Source organism: Panthera tigris, chromosome B1, assembly GCF_018350195.1.
Source record: "Panthera tigris isolate Pti1 chromosome B1, P.tigris_Pti1_mat1.1, whole genome shotgun sequence".
In the NCBI taxonomy this organism is placed as follows: Eukaryota; Metazoa; Chordata; class Mammalia; order Carnivora; family Felidae; genus Panthera; species Panthera tigris.
The window spans coordinates 40881062-40898391 of record NC_056663.1 but is presented as its reverse complement, the minus strand read 5'-3'; the positions used below and the strand labels follow the sequence as shown (position 1 = coordinate 40898391).

The 17330-nt window shown below is 39.0% G+C and overlaps 1 protein-coding gene across 4 annotated transcripts in view; it reads right to left on the bottom strand.

The window, feature by feature from the left end:
- Positions 1-1670: 1670 nt before the first annotated feature.
- The window catches only part of KAT6A (lysine acetyltransferase 6A), a 113895-nt gene continuing 98235 nt past the window's right edge, over positions 1671-17330 (bottom strand). For all 4 annotated transcript variants that reach the window (XM_042983378.1, XM_042983381.1, XM_042983379.1 and 1 more), the window contains 6 exons: positions 17035-17128; positions 14828-15059; positions 13647-13854; positions 11858-12460; positions 8793-9105; positions 1671-6703 (listed from right to left, as the gene is read on the bottom strand). In XM_042983378.1, the coding sequence (XP_042839312.1) occupies positions 4008-6703; positions 8793-9105; positions 11858-12460; positions 13647-13854; positions 14828-15059; positions 17035-17128 (4146 nt within the window). In that variant the 3' untranslated portion in view covers positions 1671-4007. The remainder of the gene's footprint in view (positions 6704-8792; positions 9106-11857; positions 12461-13646; positions 13855-14827; positions 15060-17034; positions 17129-17330) is intronic.

Here is a 17330-nt window from a genome sequence, read left to right as displayed (position 1 = left end):
AGATGCTCAGAGAGGCCCAAAAGGAATAGATTTCCTGGAACCCTAGTTACTGAATGCAAGGCCATAGAGTCTAACACTGGTAGGCCAAGGCTCTCAGCAATATACATGAATTAAATGCATTATCATTTTCCTCCCACATCTACCTTTTGATGTAGAGTGAAAAGGCCAGAAGGTGGACCATAAAGAAACAAGAGTACCTCCTAGTGAGATCATTCATGGGTTGGCTATAAATGAAATATTATTCAAGTTGTAATTTAAATGTAATTTAAATATAGTGGGAGTGTTAGCACTTTAAAAAATCTAGAATACATTCTGTGGTCACATCTCCTTTGTAAGAAAATCAGACTCGCTGTATTGTTGAATTCACTTACAACAGGTAGTCTGCAGGAACAAAGAAGCTTGTTTTGGAGACAATCCACTAATGATTGCATAGTACAAGTGCCAGCAATGGGTCCAAATTATAGTTACTTCAGCAAGCAAAGAAATCAAGGGAAACAAATCATTTCTTTTCTGGAGATGACAGAACTATAAACTTAAATGGCATTAAGATCAAGAACAAATGTCTGCTATAGGTACTGTTCATGGACACTTCATGAATTCCTCACTCAGCAAAGAGTGGCAGCTAAAACTTGCACCTGCCTTACCTCCCTACCCCCAGCTGTCAGTTTCTCAAAGCCAAATCCAAGTTTCTGGAGTCTGCCTTCTATCCAAAATTCTAAATGAAGAGAGGCAAGTACAACAGCTTGGAAAACATCAGAGAAGATCATAAATGTTAAAGACCCTGGCTTCTGGCAAAATCTTCCTCGATTATATCATAATCAGGTAAGCTGAGAAAAAACAGCTTTGTTCCAGTTCTAGGAGCTACTTATTATTGCGACCATATTTCCTCTCTTTGCTTAAATGAATTACAGTACCTATAGGTTTCAATGGAATTTCCCCTAAAAACTCCAAAGGGAGATTATAATACCATTTTCACCGGAAGAGGAAAAACCATCTATACTGTCTGCATTTAAACACACATAGGAATGAAGACTGGCATTTCAAAGTAAAGGCCATGAACTTATACTTGCTACATAAAGAGGAATGTGAAAAGGCTAATATTTATACTTGCTACATAAAGACGAATGTGAAAAAGGCTAATATTTCTAAGTCTCGGTGTGTAGAAAAGGAACCTGAGAGTTTGAAATATTTGGGAGAAAAATTCCACATGCAAGACAGACATCCAAAATGGCTCAACATAATTTATTTTTTTTTTATGTTAAAATGTACAGAGTTTTTTTGAAAGTACTTGCTAGAAAGGGGAAAAAAAAGTGATATTACATACAAGGAGAGGAAGGGAGACCGACTGGCCCAGGAGCGCATGACATGGAGAAATACAAAGGCATCTAGGCACCCCTTCCCCGTAGCTTACAAGTCACCATGAACAAAGTACAAAGAGGTTACAAAACAGGAAAAGCAAATATAAACAGACAGGAATAGACTTAGCTTCATTTGTACATGCGGCTTTTAGAGGCATCTGGAGCTCTATTCACACACTCTAGAGATCTCTTTAAAGAGAATTTTTATCTTTCTTAAAATAGTTTTTAATATTCTACAACAAAGATAAAAAATTTTAAAGATGGAATGAAATGAAAAAGCTCTTATTTTAAAAGGCATCAAAGTCACTAACAGTGAGTTTTTTAAATTTCTTTTTTAGAAGATTACCCAAGTTATCTTGCTAAAAATACATTTTTTTTTAAACAGAAGTGAAAAAATGACAGGTACCAATATTACTGTGTTGGATAATTTCTTTCATAATATAGAAAAGAACATTTTCTCTACAATAGTTCTACAGTCACAAAAAGGCTTGTGGAAAAGGGAGCTGCCCGATTGAATTTTTTTTTTTTTTTAAAGAAACAAATAAAACCAAACACAACCGCAAACCAACAGAAACTGAATTCACGGCCCTCATTTCAACAGCTTCTCCTTCTGCCTTGACCCACCCTCCTCCCAATATACCTCCCTCCCGACCCACCCCATCCCCACCCCAACCAGGAAGCAATGACATAGCTGAAGATGTAGGGAGAGGGCAGCACAGTGCACTTTCTACATAGATGATTGGGAACTGGAAGAGTATATACAGAGAAACTGGGTCCTACACAGCCTTGCACATGCTCAGAATTGATAGCGGTTAAGATGTGGAATTCTGCCTTTTTCTACCTAACACATTTAATTGAGAAAGTCAATTAAAGTGTATTTAAAAAAAAAAAAACCAACAAACCTGTGCATTTGAAAAAATTTAATGCCTAATTAGTACTTCAAAAATTTATCTATATAAAATGTACAAATAAAGGAGAGAATTTAATGCTTACAGGTATTTCTTTAAGCAGTACTTCCCCCTTTTGGATATTTGACTGCACATACCGAGTGGTATAATATTTTCCATCTTCTAATGATGGAACATATATATAGATATATATATATATATTTTTTTTTTTTTTTTTTTTTACCTATCCCTGGAGCAAGTAACAGGAAGAGAATGGGCGAACTGGCTGCACAAGAGAAAAGATAATGGAGTTGGGAGCAACAAAGGAACCTGCTAAAACCCTGCTGTCCAGATTTGCCCTACTATGCTGGTGGTTGGTTTATCCCTCTTCTCTTTTAACCACTCACAGGAGAGGGGCTGGTGCACTCTGATTCACAGGGAATGAACTCAGGATCTCAAGAAAATGAAAACTAGAGGTATGTATCATTTAAGTAGCTATAAAACTCACACCATGATCTCCCTTAAATCATCTCTTCCAACATAAAATAAACAGTGTCAAATGTCTGTCAGGTATTTTTCAAATCACTGAAATGTACAGTCATCCATCAACACTTTGTATAAGAATGTAAGAGGCTAAGCACTGGGGACTGTTGTTTGAGTTTAGTCAAAGTCAAAGGCTCAAGAATCAAGACCCTTAGCATCTCAAAGTACATACTAAAAACAAGAGGCTGCATGGAATATGTGTGTTATGGCTGATTCACCAGGTGGTAAAAAACAAAGAGGTTAATTTCCTCTTTTTGATTGTTAACTGACCATCTCTATTCCTCCAAGGCTGGATTAGGATTGCAAACAGCTTTCCTCTGAGATTCTGCTGTTAATTGAGACTTACAGTATTTTTGTGTCTCTGAGTGCTGAGTGGGAATAGTAAAAAACAACCCCCCCCCCAAAATTATATTACACTTGATTTAAGAAAAACAAACATTTCAGTGAAGTCCATCTATAAAGAAACATTCTTGGGGAAAGGTTTCAAGAGGTCAAGAGGGGTGTGTGTGTGTGTGTGTGTGTGTGTGTGTGTGTGTGTGTGTGTGTGTGTCTGTGTGTGTGAGTGTAGGGAGTGGAGGGGATTTTAAAAGGAGAAGCATTTTCCTGCCTCGCTTTATTAATAATAATAATAATAATATTAACAATAATAATAAGTTTAAGGAGCTTGGGTTGTTCTCCATGTCCCCATCCGAGTCTCCCCTAAGTGCCTCCTGCTGGAATGAAGTAGGAAATGAAAGGTTGGGTTTGGAGGAAGGGGTCTCGTTAACCCCCGAGATGTATATATAACATTTAAAAATGACAACATTGGGAGCTGCAAACAGTGAGGGGAAACATACATTTTAAAATAAAATAAAGATAATTCACTTTTACACAAATTCTGTCCATGTGGTATGTAAAGAAAGTAAGGCTCTTTTTAATTATGAAAAGATTTTTGTGCATGTTTCCCCTATCCCCAAATCCATTTTTAGATGAGTTCTATTGTAAAATGTTCAAGATTATGAAGAAAACCAAAACCCAGAACAAAATGAACCCAAAAAAAAAAAAAAAAAAAAGAGAGAGAAGACCAGGTTTTCTAAAAAATAAAATAAACCAAAGAAAAATTCCTCTAAATCTACAGCAATATTTTAACTGGAAAAAGGTCCATTTTTCTCTGGTTTGTCAGTATAAAAGGTTCCTTTATTTATATATATTTAAGTTTTTAATTGCAAGTTCATCTTGCTCATCTTCTCATGTAAGGTCCATTGAGTGACTGCTTGGGCACACCAGCAGCGTTCATGTAGCTGTGATGGGAGGGGCCAGTGTACATCATGTTTCCATGAGGGTTTGGCTGCATAGGCTGCTGGGTATAGGCCTGGCTCCCCATCATCCCCATCTGCATCTGCATAGGATACTGTGCTGTCTGGTTCATGTAGGCAGGGTTACTATGGTAACTGCTGTTCATCATGGGCTGCGTCATTCGATAGCTGTTCATGGCATTCAAGGTGTTCATATTCATGGAATTGACATTATAGGCAGGGGTCGGCATCAAATTAACCCCCATGTTCATGCCACGCTGAACAGCCAATGCACGAGGGCCAGCCTGCATGGCAACCGCTGGTGGGCTGCGGCCATACAGCTGCTGCTGGTGGGCAGCTGCAGAGGGCAGTGGCGCGGACTTGGAGCGGATGGAAATGTGCCCCTTCACTGGCATCTGCCCTTGCAACCTCTGAGTGTGAGGAATGCCGATGTTGGTGGCAGACATGTTGCACTGTAGCAGAGGTGACGTGAGGTTCATGGTGGTGGATGCCAAGTTTGGGGGCGGCGTCATGGTGGCTTGTGCTTGAGGGGTCCCAGCTAATGGATGAGACGGAGCTAGCTGAGCCAGTCCTGTATTAGACAAAGAAACACTGGTTGCATAGGAAGTTACAGCAGGAGAATGGCTATAAGGCATGGCATGAGGGTCCATAATGGTGTTAGTCAGCTGCTGCAACTTGGCTAGACTGAAGGTGGCTGATGGTTGAGAGTAGCTGCCGGCACCAAAGTCCCCTGGAATCCTCTCATAAATACTTATGTTCCCAGTGCTTCCAGATTCCGGTATCTCCATGATCATAGGCGCTGGAGTGAAACTGTTATTCATACTACACTGTGACAGGGGGGGCTGCTGCTGGGGCGGGGGCGGGGGCTGAGGCTGCTGGGGCTGAGGTGGTGGCGGCGCCGGTGGCTGTTGCTGCTGCTGCTGGGGCGGCGGAGGCTGTGGTGCTGGTTGCTGCTGCTGCTGCTGCTGCTGCTGCTGCTGCTGCTGCTGCTGCTGCTGTTGCTGCTGCTGTGGTGGTGGGGGCGGCGGCTGCTGGTTACTGGGAGGCCTCTCCACCACACAACTCTGAGGTGACTTGATGTTGCAGTTGGCAGCAGCAGGCTGGACGTTGTTCTGCTGCATCATGCTGCAGCTGTTGCCCATGTTTGCCATTTGCTGAGTGACAACACAACTGTTCTGGGTGAGGCTGCTGGAGGAGGACAACCCACCATAGGAGCAGCTGCTCTGGGAAGAGTTAGTCCCACAAATGCTGCCACCCATCGTAGAATCGTAACTGCTGGGGTTCTCATAGTTTTCTGTGGTGCTCTCAATGCTGCCCAGGTCACTGAAGCCACTGTCCACCACCTGCTGAGAGTGGTCTGATACGGAAGGCACATCCATCATGGGGCTGGTCTCCATGTTCTGCATAGAGGGTGCGGACAGGGATCCTTGCTCCGGGCTGATCTGGGTGTAACCACTTTCAAGGGCAGGCACGTTGGGACTACTGACTGAACGGACCGACTGGCTGGGATGAGACTGAACAGAAGATATCGGGCTATTATGTTCTGAAGCGTGGCAGTCTTCCACCATCGACATCTGAGGGTCTTCATCAGCCTGGGTGTAGCTCTGCAGGGTCTGACACGCGGCCAGAGTTTCTTCGCAGTCCTGGTAGGCTCCCTCATGCTCGTTGCTTTCTTCTTGAGTCAAAGACTGCACTGCTTGCACGGTTTCCAGATCCAGTTCACTGTGAGGAATCTCTTCCTCCTCTTTTAGCTCAATTAATTCTTCTTTAGAGTTTGAATCTTCTTCATGATCGTCCTCAGACCCTGGCATGTGCTCTGATACCATGGATGTTTCGTGGGAAGTCTGTTCCTCTTCAGAATCTGGTTCTGTTTCATCTTTATCCTTTATATTCTCCCTATTGCTCTGCATATTAGTATCTAAAAAAGACTCCTGGCCACCAGGCTCCTCTTTGACATCTTCTCTAACGGGCTGCTCCTCTAGCTCTTTTTTCTTGGTAGATTCCAGATGGCCGTCGTCTTCATCATCTGCATCATGGTCTTCATTCTGGTTTGTCTCTACAGCCACCTCATCCTCTTCCTCTTGCTCCTGTTCTTCCAGCTCTTGCTGCTCCTCCTCTGACTGCCGCTGCTCTTCTGAGACACGGGGCTTCTCTTCCTCCTCTTCTATTTCGGGTTCTTTCGTTTCAGTCTCGGGACTGTTGCTATCCACTGGAGATGCCGCTCTAACTTCACTGCTGGTTGTATCTTCTTCTTCTCCCTCTTCAACCTCTTCCGCTTCCACGTGCATCTCCTCCTCATCCTTCCTTTCTTCTGTTAAAGGCAAGTCTTCTTTTGGTTCAACAGTCTCTTCATTCTCTTGAAGTTTGGGTTTCCGTCCCGGTTTAGGAATGGGAATGGTGGGCTCAACAATGCATTCTTGGGTAGAAACGGGTAGGATTTCCCGATTCAACTTAAATCCTGGTTTGCGACCAGGTCTTTTCTTCCAGTGGATTGGTTTGCGGCTCTTGCCTTTGGGCCATCCCTTTTTCTTTTTCATAGGTGTGGATGTATCTGGCTCAAGCTGAGAATCCTTCACATCACATTTTCTCAAGAGAGATACTGGCTTTAGAACAGGAGTGTCTACACAGAGGGACAAAAAAAAAAAAAAAAAAAACACACACACACACGCACGTTAAAAAAGTTAAAAGATTTTGTATATTTTCTAGTACTTTTTTCTGAGACCACATGTGCAACGGGAATGATTTTATTAATCATCACAAACTCCTGATTACCTTCTCTTACAAGCTAAGAATCTAAAGGAGAAATCTAATTAATGACATCTTTTAAAGTCACGCAGTGAGCTGGCAGAACAATGAAAGAATCCGGGTCAACATTCTGTTACCAACCACCAGTTAAAGCCAGTTCAGGTTTATCATCACCAACTGCATGGTTTTGTAAGTTAGTCTAAAATACTCAGTTTTATCATCTAGAAAACAGAGATAAGCTGTGTAAAGATGCAAATACTCAATAGTTATTACAACTACTTTAGACAAGCTGTCTTTACTATGTAAGTTACAAATCAACTCATTTCTTCTTTTTTGTTTTACCCCTGTTTGCAATTTATATTATCTCTCTGGCTTTTTTTTTAGTTTCCATAAAATCATGACTTCAGGTAATATCATGAGTTAATTACTCCAGGCCATGACTAAGCAATCTGACATGCTCAGTCAATGTTGTGTTTGTATGGGAACAGCTGCAAGGCATTTAGTCCCAAATAAATACTGACCGGAAAAAAAACAAGTTAATGACAATGATTTATCAGAAATAAATTTGATATTGGTATTATTTTCTCCCCATTAATTTTTTTCTATTTTTAAAGATTGTAGTAAACTACGCATAGCATAAAATGTACCATTTTAACCATATTTAGGTGTGTGGTGCAGCATTAAGTACCTTCACATTTCCTATTAATTTCTAAAAGGAGGAACACCAAGCAAAAACAGGATCTGGAGAGGAGAACTAAGAAGGTACAGTTAGCAATAACTTGAAAATAAAGAATGGAAATGGTTGCATCAGAGAAAATTTGTCCAAGTCAATAAGAACTTAAACGGGGGATACTATTTGAGCTACAATGATCCAAGGCAGAAATTTTACTGAAGTGCCAAATTTATACAATAAATATTTAGTTTAATATATACATCACAATAAAAGAACTCAGTCATCTTATCACTATTTAAAACTATTTATTATATAAAAACAGGAGAATGGAGAAAACACAAGTTTCCACTAGATATGAAATTGAGTGGATTTATTTTTAAGAGAAGAATAAAAAAACTCAGTTAATAAAAGCTATACATCCACCAAGAGAGGACAACTAGATTTCTTCAAATTCACCCACCAAAGTAAAAAAAAAAACTCAGTCTGACCTTATGGTGAGGCAAACATTGCAGCTGCAGGCAGCATGAGGCACTGGCAGAAACTTTAGGGGAGGATGAACTAGTCTGTGACCTAGCACATTTCTGAGCCCATTTCTTTATCTCTAAATGACAAGGCTATTTCAAAAGTAAACCATTGGATTTTTAGCTATGCCATAAAAATTGAGCCTATTTTGAGGCACTGTCACCATTTTTATTAGAAATTTACTACTCGTAGAGAAAGGCACATTAGAGATATGATTCAGATATGATTCACATCCTGAACAGATGTGAGGCAAGTCCAATTTACATGAGTCGGATCTTAGAACCATTGTAGCATGTATTCTTTTAACAATATTTACTGAGTGTCTATTTTAAGCACTCAGCATACAACAATTAGCAAAACAGGTAAGTCCACAAGAGTGTACTTTCTGGTAAAGGGTTATTACTTCAAGATCTTCCTGAGGCTAACTCCAATCCACCAACTAACGGAAGATTCAGATAATGGCTGAGAAAGGAGGAGGCAAAAAAGAACAATTTCCTAACAGCAAGATATTTTCTCCAGTGGAAAAACTAGGTCCTCAGTTGAAGGGAAGACTAGAAAAAAACTTTTTAAAAGGACAGAGGACTAAAGGAGAAAATGGGGATGAATGTGCTTGACACAAATTTTTAGAGATTATCAAGCCGTCCTTTACTTGCTTAGTGGGGTGTGTCACTTTTCAGCTTTTTTGTTGAAGGGTTTGCAGTTATCACTTGAAGTGTGTTTCTTTAGAGACACTAAAACTACCATAAGCAGCGGGTTCTGTAAAACATACCATCAGCGTCATCGGACTCTTCTTCGTCATCTTCATCTTTAGACTTCCTCTTAGAAGAGGATCGACACCTGAGCACATCCTGTGAGGACAAACGATGGAAGTATCCTCTAGAAAAGAGTTCATTTTCATCCTCTTCCTCTTCTTCCTCATCAATCTCAAACGTGGGTTCTAATCGTGGCATTGGCCTCTCAGAGTCAGAGTCTTCAAAAGGTTCATCCAATACCTCTGTAGTCTCAGAAATCGTTTCTGTGACCACGCTGCTGTTGTGGTGTTTGCGCTTTCGGATTCTCCTTCTTCGGTGAAGAATTGGTTTCTATTTAGAAGAGAAAGAAAGTATTTACAGGAATTAATACTATCATTTCTATTAATAACAAGATTAATAGTTTTTAAACCTACTTGAATCAGCCAACAGACATTTTGAATATTATTTCAAAATACTGTACCATAAAGTATCACAGAAAGATGGTGGATAACTGAATAGAACTTTATAAAAGGCATAGAGAGCAGATATTGTAATTCCCTTTAATAGTTCAGTTAAATTTAACACCCTAGGGAATTGCCTATTTCAATACTGAAATGACACAGAAGCTAGTCCTTTAACTTCTCTTACTTCAAGAGGGGAAAAAAAAGGACTAGAACACTTTTTGTTCGTCTCATAGCTCTCTGAAGATCAACAGAACTATTAGTAAAGCTGTATGCCATCTTCATGAGCTACCCATAAGGAGTTATGGTGAAATGTAAAAACATGGAGCTGATGTGTAATTACCTGATACGAAGTATTTCAAAAGTAATAAATCTGTTACTGGAAAGTGGCACACTGGGCACAATTTTGTACTACGGTTGATCTAATAATACCTTAAATTACACAACAGATAAAACAAAACGATAGAGACGATGCACCAGAAATAATCTAATCCAATCTCCTTACTCCAGAGGTGAGACAGCTTACAGGACCTGTGTAAGGTCACATACCCAGTCAGTATGGAAACGGTTGTAAAAGACAGTCTCTGACTCCCAGTCTGGCGCATTTCTGTAAGAACTTCAGGTATTGTGTACATGATCTCACTGCCTGTTACGATATTCTCTTTTTTACACAGGGAAATAGCACAGTTTTAAAAATAGGCAATAGAAGCCTGGAATGGCAAAGATACAGTCTTCCTGATCACATAATGAATGGCAGAGTGAGCCAGGGTTCAATTTCTCTCCGCTTCAAATTTACTAGTCTGTTTAGTTGAAGTACAATTTTCAAAGTAGGTTAAACATGTCTGGCTCTGCTCTTTGGAAAAATGGCTGACTCTAGGACTGGGACATAAAATATACAAGATAAGCTTAGATCATCTCGCAGTACTAGGAAGTAAGGAAGTGCTCAAAAAAAAAAAAAACAAACCCAAAACATCTTCACAACGATGGGGGTACATATTAAGTTAAAGGGACACAGAAGTGAAGACTCCTATGGCCAAAGCTGGAAGAATCTGAGGAACAAATTAAATAAAGTAGTACTACTGGTTTATAACTCAAAGTGTAAAGTAAATATCTGGGTCCATGCTGACATAAAGAAATGCTTGAATAAATAAGCAGATGGGGAAAAATGGATAAATCTCCAAGCAGAACTCCTATGGAATACAGTGCAACTCTCCACATCTTAAGCGTGGCGTGTGGGCAGTGCTGCCTTCCAAAAAGTACAGTATGGGAGAGGGGAACAAAGGAGTAACTTTACAGTGGAGAAACCGACAAACACAACCTCAAACCCGGTGATCGAGACTAACCTCAACAGTGATAAGTCATATTGACAGTAATACTCTTGTGTTTGGTGTGTGCATGTGTATACATGTACACACGTATCACACACCCTTTATATGATAAGAATGACACTTTATCTCTGTGGTCTTCTTCCCCCAAACCTATTAGCCCATTCTAATATCATGAGGTAAATTCTAAAATACCTAGCCAGTACTTGTCAAACTGTCAAGGTTGTCAAAAACAAGGAGTCTGAGAAACTGTCACACCCAAGGGGGCCCAAAGAGACATGGCTACTAAATGTAATGTGGTATGCTAGATGAGATCCTGGAAAAGAAGAACATAAGGGAAAACTGAGGAAATCTAAATAAATATGGGCTCTAGTTAACAAAATATTGGCTATTTGTGACAAATGTACTATACCAACGTAAGAGGTTAATAATAGGGGAAACTGGGTGTAAGGAATACAGGAACTCTCTGTACTTTCTTTGCAATAATTGCATAAATCTCAAACTGTTCTAAAATTAAAACCTTGTATTTTTATATATAGCCCTTTTTTTTTTCATAAGGCTCTGCTTAAGGAAAGGAACAATTTCACTGCTTTGGGTGAAAGCTGTCACCCTGCTACTACACAGTGGTTCATCCAGGTTGCTGAGCTCAGTGTGGCTGGCTTGTGGAAATGCTTAAAGTTCACTCCACAGCCTGGGGTAGTTCTGGTATACAGTTAACCAGAACTTGTTTTCATCCTCTCATCGCATTTATAAACTGGTTTCATTCAAACTTTGCAAGATGACAAATAGAACTGAGAAAATATTTTCACAACCAGGTTAAGTCAAACCACTGGAAGAAAGGGGGGGGGGGACAGAAATGGGAGAAGAGACCACAGGGGGTAAGTCCCACTCAAGACGAATGGCCTCACTCAGAGCACCCCCGACACAGGGCACCACTGTCCATCAAACTGTCAAATATTTCTCTCCTTTTCTAACATAAACATTTCCGATCTATATATGCTTTTAAAATATTTTACAAATCCCTAAAAGTCATGATCAGAACATCAAATCAGCAAGCTAAAAAAGTTTGTCGGCTCTTAAATAAGCTCATGGTGTCTATGTTCATTTCCATGAACCAAAGAAGTCCTATACACATTTCAAATGTTCACAGGGAGGATCATAAGCTACAATACACCAAGGTATAAAGTCTAAAAAATACACACTAAGAATTTCTACATTTACTTTCTCAGAACTCTGGGATAGACAAATGTATATAGTAAGCTGCAACTGGGGAAAGAACAGACAAGTCGAAGAAACGAATCACAAGAAAAGCCTTACCTTTCTCTTCAGTGTGGGCTTTGTAAGAATTGGTGGGGAGCTGGACCGAGGACTTTCTGGCTCTTCTTCTTCCTCACTACTCTCACTGAAGCCTCTGAGGAGAGCCCTGTCACCGTCACTATAGCGACGGGGCAGCCTCTCATTGCCTTCTGGTAGTCTACACTTCAGTGCCTCGGGGCTCTTCTTTAGCTGTCCTCGCCAGAGCTCAACCCCCTCACTTAGTCTTCTTTTGGGAATGTCTGGCTTCCCATCCTGGCTGGGCTGCTCCTGAGAGGCTGCTGACTGCTCCTCACTTTCAGTGTATTGTTCTTGGGAGGTTTCTGATTTTTCCTCACATTCTCCATATTGTTCCTGAGGAGCTGATGTCTCTTCCAAGAGCAGTTTAGAATCTTTATCACCAAAACGTTCCTGGGTTTTTCTGTTCTTCCTTCCCCAGCGGCCTCTCCGAGATGGCTGATTGTTTGCAGGAAGACTATCACGAGGAAGGACTTGCTTGTTCAGGCGCATAGAACTAGCTGGTGCCATAACTTCTGGTTTCTTTTCACTTTCTACTGAAGAGTAAGAATCTTGCTCTTTGTTCTCCCGAGATGCAGACTTTCCCACCTGATTTTAGAAAATAAAACCATGCTGGTTAATCTTTCAGCCTTATTCAGTTATATCTCCTATTTGACCTCCTAAATACAGAGATAAGAAAACAAAGCTTTAAAAAAGAAAAGCATAATTTAGTAGCTATCATGAATATTTCTCATGTGTTTGACATTGCTTTAAATGCTTTATAGGATACATTAATCCTCACAACAATTGTATGAAGTGTTATTATTACATCCTCATTTTACAAAACGAGGTAACCGAGGCACAAAAAAATATAAGTAACTCGCCTTAGGACATGCAATAGCAAATATAGAAGCTGGGATATAAACCCAGGCAGTGAGACCCAAGAGTTAGTGCTCTTAACCACTATGTAATCCCACCTTCAATAAACAAAATGAACAGCATTGTTCTTATAAATGTTAAATGATATAATTTTAAAATTTATCAGAAATAAAAATTTATAAACAGAGAGAAGATGGGCTCTGGGGTATGGGCAAGAGAAAAGGGGTGTTTGAAAAAAATGAAAGAAAATTTCTGTAATTATTTTGATTTATTTTTATTCTGAATATTTAATTTCATTTTGAAAATTAAATTACATTAAACAGGGGCATGAAATTGTTTACGTTTATCAAAGGAGGACATAGATTTTTAAAGGAAGAAAGCACGGCTTTAAAAAAAAACAGAGAAAGGTAGGCATCAGGTGACAAAAAATACTGAAAACTATACAATGTCATACAGTCCCTCATTAACCCTTTAATGGCTAAAGACATCTGTGTACCCACTGAACTGTTTAGTGCTCTATTAGAACATACATGTTTACATTATTTCCTTAATGTTTTACTTTAAGGAAAAGGTATCTTAATTTGTTTTAACAATGGTCAGAATTAAATTCAGATTTGTCAGTTACTACACAGCTTAAGATTTAGCCGTTTATCAGCACTCTGGTAAGAAATATTTAGTTCTACATAACACATTATTACAAATTTGAAGGTCTCCTAATGACCTAAGGCTTAAAAAAATACAATTTAAGTAAACAAAACCCAGCTTTCTTGAAATCTCTATCACTGTAATCATCTCTGAAAATCTAATGTGAATTGACGGTGTTGGTTTAAGATATTGTAACACATATCACAAATAATCATGAAAACCAAAGATAGAGCCTTCTATTATCAAAAATAGAGACTACTCATGCCCTTACACTTGTCTCTAATTCTCTTTCCTGGCACTGCGGCTCTTCGTTTTCTCCTTCCTCAGCCTCCTCTTCTTCCTCCTCTGAGACCACAGAATTGGAGACTATGACAGGGGTCCAGCGCAAACATTCTGGATCTACATCTACAGGCCGCAAATTCAGCTGAAGCTTTGCCATGTGATCCTGGATAAGTTTTTCCCGGCGGATTATCACAAATCTGGAACCAGAGCAAAGTTTATAGCAATCAACAACGTATAAGAGTACCTAACAATGAATATGGAGCTATAACCCCTAGAAGACCTGGAGACGATGATAAATGCTTCAAAAATAGCCTGCCTGGGAAGATGAAATACAGAAGTATGCCACCATACAAGATAACTAATACAAAGTTGGACACATACTTCATACTCAACAACAGCAATGGATTTGGTTATTTTAACCATTCACTGTCTCATACTTCCCAGCTCTGGAATTTCTGCTACTCTCCTGTACACTATCTCCTATTCTCCATCTTTCTAGCCCAATGCTTCCTTCCTTTCTCTGTGATCTTTTCCCAATCACTCCAGATAAGAGTGAGCTGACTTTCCCTTGACCTATATTTTATTTTATACCACATATAATGGAAATAAATCATGGACATATATTTTATTAGGCATTATTTCTAGAGTTGTTCTCATTACGTGAAGAAGCTCCCAACATTAGAAAAGATTCAGTAGCTTATGTCCAAAAGTTAGAAGAAAGACCAGAAAAAACAATTTAAAAAAAGTTTAAGGTCAACGGTATCAAGGATCATAGAAAGGAAAATGTCGTCTCAGGATTACCAAATGTATTAGTTTATTATATTAGTTTATACCCTTTCATTGATATTTGGCTGCCTGATCCAAAAACTTCCACCTGATTATCTTTTGAAAGTATAATAAAGGGGGGCGCCTGGGTGGCTCAGTTGGTTAAGCGTCCGACTTCGGCTCAGGTCACGATCTTGCGGTCCATGAGTTTGAGCCCCGCGTCGGACTCTGGGCTGATGGCTCAGAGCCTGGAGCCTGCTTCCGATTCTGTGTCTCCCTCTCTCTCTGCCCCTCCCCCGTTCATGCTCTGTCTCTCTCTGTCCCAAAAATAAATAAACGTTAAAAAAAAAAAAAATTTAATAAAAAAAAAAAAAAGAAAGTATAACAAAGGGATGTGATACTCACTGATCACTACGGAAGTCCAGCATTCGTAGGTGGTGGAGTGTGGAAGTAATGTCTTGAGGACAGATACCTGTCAACTTGCTTAACTTCTTAATGCTGATTTGCTTGTCATTTTGGTGATAAAGGCACTCCAATATTACACTTTTCCAATAAGCCATGTAGGAAAGACGACCTAGATCGGATAATGGTTTCTCTGGAGACCCTGCTTGGCCTTCACGCTTTGATAACAAATAACCTAAAGAAACCACCAAATCACAAATATGTCAGCGAGCCTAAAATAGGCTAATTCACCAAAATAACAATCCCCTCTTCCACAACCAATCTAAGTAGTACAGGAAATAATAATTTCAAAAGCAAATTCCTCCAAGAAAAAAAAAATTAAAAAATTACTTCAACACAAATTTGCAGAAGATTATGTAATTTATATATACTGAGAGAACATGAGGTTAGCATTACTTTGTCTATACTTGCTATAAACCACATTGTTAAAATATTCAAACTTAAAAAAAAAAATCATACAACCTCATATTAACAGGCTACATAAGATTAAGGCAATAATGCTTTTTATTTTATAGGGGAACCACTCTTGCATGTTTTATCTGGACCACCAGATGGCAACAGCTATACCTGAACTATTGAACAGTACAAAAGGATGCCTTAGTTTTTAAATAATTCTATCTATTAGGATTATGATTCTTCTGCAAGTGAATTAGATGACAATTTCTCACTTCAGTCAAAGCTCTCTTTGCAATTACCCGTCACCCTAATTCTTGATAAGTAAGGATGTCAGCGTGGGGCTGTCACAGTGAGTGTATGGTGGCATTTGTCCTCCTGTCTAGAGCATGACTCTCAAGATCAGGAAAAGAAAGGCATAAGTTCTAAGAAGAAGTATCAAAAATGGAGATGGCAGAAGAAATGTAGTTTTTTTGTCATCAAAGGAAACTTTATTAAAGGCAATCTATAAATGGTAATGTGGGAAATTAGGTTACATTAGGAAAAGCAAATGAAAACAATTAGTATAATAATCCTAGACTATTGTTTATCTCAAATATATAACAAATTTTCCCCTAACTTTGCTGTGTAATGGAATAACACATCCAAACATGAGTTCTATTTCAACACAATATATTGATATTAAATAACCTAAGCTGCTCTCTCTACTACTAATCCAAAAAGGCCAAGAAAATATATAAAATAATCAGTGGCATATTTCCAATAAAATATGGTCAGAAGTGCAGTCTAAGGCCAAGTGGAATAAGCTGTGCTGGTCCATCTTGAGAATTAACTTCTTACCACTGGTGATATAACCATCTGATACTTAGAAGAAAAACCGTATCAAAATATTCCCTCAAAAATCACTATTTTATTAATCAATATAAAATTTATTGTAAACATATATTTACTTTCTAAGCAAGACTATCAACATGTTCCATGATGACTTTTTTCAGAACTGTTCCTTTCCATTTTTAAGTCAGATTAAATTATTTCCTATATTTCCTATAAATTATTTCCTAGATCATTTATTTTTAAGATTTTTAAAGGTGCACTGCATATTTTAACCACTAGGTAGAGTCTGTAAGTAAGAAATGATGTATACACTTTCCCAGATAATTGAATAACAAAAATAAGGCAAGTCCTGTACTTTACTGTATTAATTTAAGTAGTTATACATGTGTTTAGTATTGTTGTGAGTTAGAATTAGCATAAAACTAAGTTCCACTGTAAGTTAGCAGTTGAAAATTAAAACTATTTGCAAAAGATCACACAGAAGTTAGTATTCAGTATAAGCTATTTTATTTTATTTTTTTGAATGTTTGTTTATTTTTGTAGGAGAGAAAGAGCATGAGCAGGGGAGGAGCAGAGAGAAAGGATGACACAGAACCCGAAGTAGGTTCTAGGCTCCGAGCTGTCAGCACAGAGCCCGGCACAGGGCTTGAACTCACAAACCATGAGATCATGACTTGAGCTGAAGTAGGACGCTTAACTGACTGAGCCACCCAGGCACCTCCGGTATAGGCTATTTAAAAACATTTCATGTCCAATCCAAAAAAAAGAAAAAAGAAAAAATTCATGACTTTAGGTTTTAAAGTCCCATACAGCAGTACAACAGAAGATACTAGCAACCAATAAATCATCTGCAAATCTTTAAAAATATATACGGAAGGCCCACAAAAAGAGATAATGAGAAATGGTATTATTATAATCCTTACTGAAATCGATGAGAAACCTGCCATAGCCCTTACGCTGGTACTGGGGAAGAATCATTATGCAGGAAACGTTGTACTTCTGCTGGCAGTGCTTTTCCTGGTAAAGAAAGTTTTAAAACAACACGCTAGTAAGACTGAATAGTAATGCTAATTATTAAGAAACAAAGACTAACAGTCAAAACCACAGCCCTAGTCCTCTGAGAATAGCATATGCATCAAGGAAAAAATACCCCAGTGGGAGGAGACAGGACAACGTTAAGTCATTGTCACTACCCACAAAGCAACCATCCCAGGAGAAT